The sequence below is a fragment of the Myotis brandtii genome, unplaced genomic scaffold (assembly GCF_000412655.1).
Source record: "Myotis brandtii unplaced genomic scaffold, ASM41265v1 scaffold1270, whole genome shotgun sequence".
Taxonomy (NCBI): domain Eukaryota; kingdom Metazoa; phylum Chordata; class Mammalia; order Chiroptera; family Vespertilionidae; genus Myotis; species Myotis brandtii.
Genome location: NW_005354465.1, coordinates 884,195 through 887,890, shown reverse-complemented (window position 1 = coordinate 887,890; position 3,696 = coordinate 884,195). Strand labels below are relative to the sequence as shown.

Genomic DNA, 3,696 nt, shown 5'->3' with positions numbered 1-3,696 from the left:
ATTTCAAAGAGGAAGGGAGAGAGAGAGATAGAAACATCAATGATGAGAAAGAATCATTGATTGGCTGCCTCCTGCACGCCCCACATTGGGGATCGAGCCTGCAACCTGGGCACGTGCCTTGACGGATCAAACCACAACCTCCTGGTTCATAGGTTGACACAACCATTGAGCCACGCCACCAGGCTAGAGTGTGCCTTTTTAATTTTTGTTTGTAAAATTGGGAATCTTGGATATTTGTTCCCTCCCACCAGGAGATTTAAGGGTCCTTAAATAGTCTTACTCTTTGCCCCAGAATTCCACTTCTGGGAATTTAGCATAGGAAATAATGTAAAACATTATAAAGACATATATATATTAACACCTGGTAGCAACAAATGTTATAATATTAAATGGAAAATAGTGTTCTAACTAAAATACATACAAAAGAAAAAGGCTGGAGGGTTGCATCAAATGATATTTGGTTAGAGCAGTGATTTTTCAATAGGCGTGCTGCAAGACTTTTTAAAACATGCAATACCTGACAAGTCAGGAACACTGACCTCTTTTCCCTTAGATTGCCAAATTAAAAAATGACAACAGCCAACATAATAATAGTCATCTGGTGTGAATGAATCAAAATTATATCTATTTTCTTATCAGATTGGCAAAAAAATATATTTTTTGGTCTACCGCAGAATTTTAGTAATTAGTTTATGTGTGCCATGAAATGAACAAGGTTGAAAATTGCTGGGTTAGAGTGATTGTTTTGGCCAATTTTATTGTATATTTAATTTAAAAACTCTTTTTAAAAAAGAAAATTCTTATTTAGTATTAGACATACTTTCTTCTTGAGGATTTATATCTGTCTCACATTTGCCATTCTCAATTTACTCTAAAAAGGTATGAGCAGCAGCGGGACAATCTTGCCCAGCAGTCATTTAACATGGAGCAAGCCAATTACACCATCCAGTCATTGAAAGACACTAAGACCACGGTACTTCCATAGCACCTTTTCCCGTGATTTTATTTTATTTTTGTACTTTTGTGCTCTTTCCTGTGGTTTTTAAAAGACAGTTTAACCAGCATGGCTCTTTAAGACATTGTGTTTTTTTCTTAACCTTTTTTTTTAGGTTGATGCTATGAAACTGGGAGTAAAGGAAATGAAGAAAGCATACAAACAAGTGAAAATTGACCAGATCGAGGTGAGATATATACTGGCTTCTGCAAGAATGCACTAGTTTCTGAAAGAATCCAAATGAATGTTTATGTGATGGGAAGGGCACAAAAGGAATTGACCTTTGGGCCTGCCATTTACAAATAAGTAACTTTGAGAAAGGGCACCTAAGGTCTCACTTTCCTTGTTAATGCAAGGTTCCTAAGACCACATATGGCTAGTATGAAGATGAAATAAATGAGCTGGTGTATCTACATGCACAATGCCTGGCACATAATAAGCACCAATAAACACCCAGTTTTCTGTTACTTCTAATTCAATGATTTTTAGTCTGTTTTCTCATTTGTAAAGTAGTTATGTTGCTGTCCATCTCCTAGGATTGTCATGAGTGTCAAATGAGGAGATATATGGAGAATGCTTAAAACAGTCCTAGTGTGGACTTGGTTCTCTTTTCTAATAATGTTCTTTATATTTTTAATAATGTCATTAGGTCCTTAAAATTAGCATTTCTCTTGAGATCATGTTTTGGCTGGGATGTGAGCCCCAACCTGGGGCAGGGAGTAAACCTGTAACCCAGGTACTTGCCCTTGATGGGGAATCGAACCTATGATCCTTCCATGCGCAGGCTGACATTCTAACCACTGAACCATAACGGTCAGGGCTTTTTAAATTTTTTAAAATGTTTTTTCCATTTTACTTTCTACCCTTTATTTGGAAAAACAAACTTCTGATTTGGGGGCTAGGAAGGAGTTTTCAAATGTTTTGCATTGCTTTAGAGCAGTGGTTCTCAACCTTCTGGCCCTTTAAATACAGTTCCTCATGTTGTGACCCAACCGTAAACCTATTTTCGTTGCTACTTCATAACTGTAATGTTGCTACTGTTATGAATCGTAATGTAAATATCTGACATGCAGGATGGTCTTAGGCGACCCCTGTGAAAGGGTCATTCGACCGCCAAAGGGGTCGAGACCCACAGGTTGAGAACCACTGCTCTAGAAGTTCTGAAGTGTAAGTGATGCTGATTTGGGCCTTCTGCAGTATCAACACTACCCTGTTATATGGAGTCTTCAGTAATGTGAAAAGTACATTTTCTGCATGTCCTTAACAGAGTAGAAGATATACAGTATTTTTTTTAAAAAAATATATTTTATTGATTTTCCACAGAGAAGAAGGGAGAGGGATAGGGAGCTAGAAACATCGATAAGAGAGATTGATCAGCTGCCTCCTGCACGCCCCCCACTGGGGATGTGCCCGCAACCAAGGTACATGCCCTTGACCGGAATCGAACCTGGGACCCCCCAGTCCACAGGCCGACGCTCTATCCACTGAGCCAAACCGGTTCGGCAAGATATACAGTATTAAGTGCTTAGTGTTTGACATATATTATTGCAATAAATTCTTACATAACCCTATGAAGTATGCTTCTAATAATCCCATTTTACTGATGAAGAATTTAAAGCTTAGAGACATTACTTTTCTTTTTTTTTTTTTTAAATATATTTTATTGATTTTTTACAGAGAGGAAGGGAGAGAGATAGAGAGTAGAGACATTACTTTTCATGGAGTAATGAAAAATACTTAGCTTGGACATGTCTGACTCCAGAGTTAGCTCTTCAACCCATTATACAACTGCCCTTTATTATGCTGTACCCCTTCTTAGATTGGTTTTACATTTTTTCTGGCCTTGGAGTAGTGTTCCAGTTAAGCACAGTAGATTATTCGCAAATGATTTATGCCCTCAGTCAATGGTTTTCACCAGCCCGGTCTCAGATCTCAAACCTTTCCTTTTTCTATTTCTGTTTCCCCAACCATGGCAGACCCAGTATAATTTTTTTATACCACCCAGTTGTTTCTGCTACTGCCTCCTTTCTTACACAGTCTTTGGCTAACTCAAGAAGAGTAATTTGCTTATTTCAATTACCTCTTTTTCTCCGTTTATTAGGAAAAATGTTGGTAGTGTAGTTGTTGCTTGATGTAATGTTTCAGGTAAACTTTCTATAATGACAGATGATGGGTATCTATTCTTGCACTAGGACTTTGGATTTCCATGAGGCACCTTAAATTCAAATTCAAGATCGCCAGTTTTGTTTCCATTTATTTATTTATTTATTTGTTAATCCTCACCAGAGGATATTTTTTCTATTGATTTTTAGAGAGCATGGAAAGGAGGGAGGGGAAGAAAGAAAGACAGAGAGAGAGAACAACAATGTAAGAGAGACACTTCTATTGGTTGCTTCCCGCACTTTCCCTGACTGGGGCCTGGGATCTAATCTGCAACCCAGGTACATGCCTTTAACTGGGAATCAAACCCATGACCCTTCCATGCGTGGGCCAACGATCTAACCACTGAGAACCACTGTCCAGGGCCCTCTTTATTTTTAAGTTTACATTTTTACCACCAAAAACAGGAGGAGGATTATATAGGTCAATTATATTTATAGTTATTGTTAGGGAAAATCTTCAAACTTGTGATTTTTAAATAATTATTATTTTTTAAAATCTTTATTGTTGAGAGTATTAATATATTTGTCTCCCCTCCCATT

General features: G+C 37.7%; 1 protein-coding gene across 1 annotated transcript in view; it reads left to right on the top strand.

Moving 5' to 3' along the window:
• The window catches only part of CHMP5 (charged multivesicular body protein 5), a 12,133-nt gene that overhangs the window by 3,575 nt on the left and 4,862 nt on the right, over positions 1 to 3,696 (top strand). The window contains exons 4-5 of the mRNA XM_005859546.2: positions 880 to 973; positions 1,110 to 1,181. Coding sequence (XP_005859608.1) covers positions 880 to 973; positions 1,110 to 1,181 — 166 coding nt within the window. The remainder of the gene's footprint in view (positions 1 to 879; positions 974 to 1,109; positions 1,182 to 3,696) is intronic.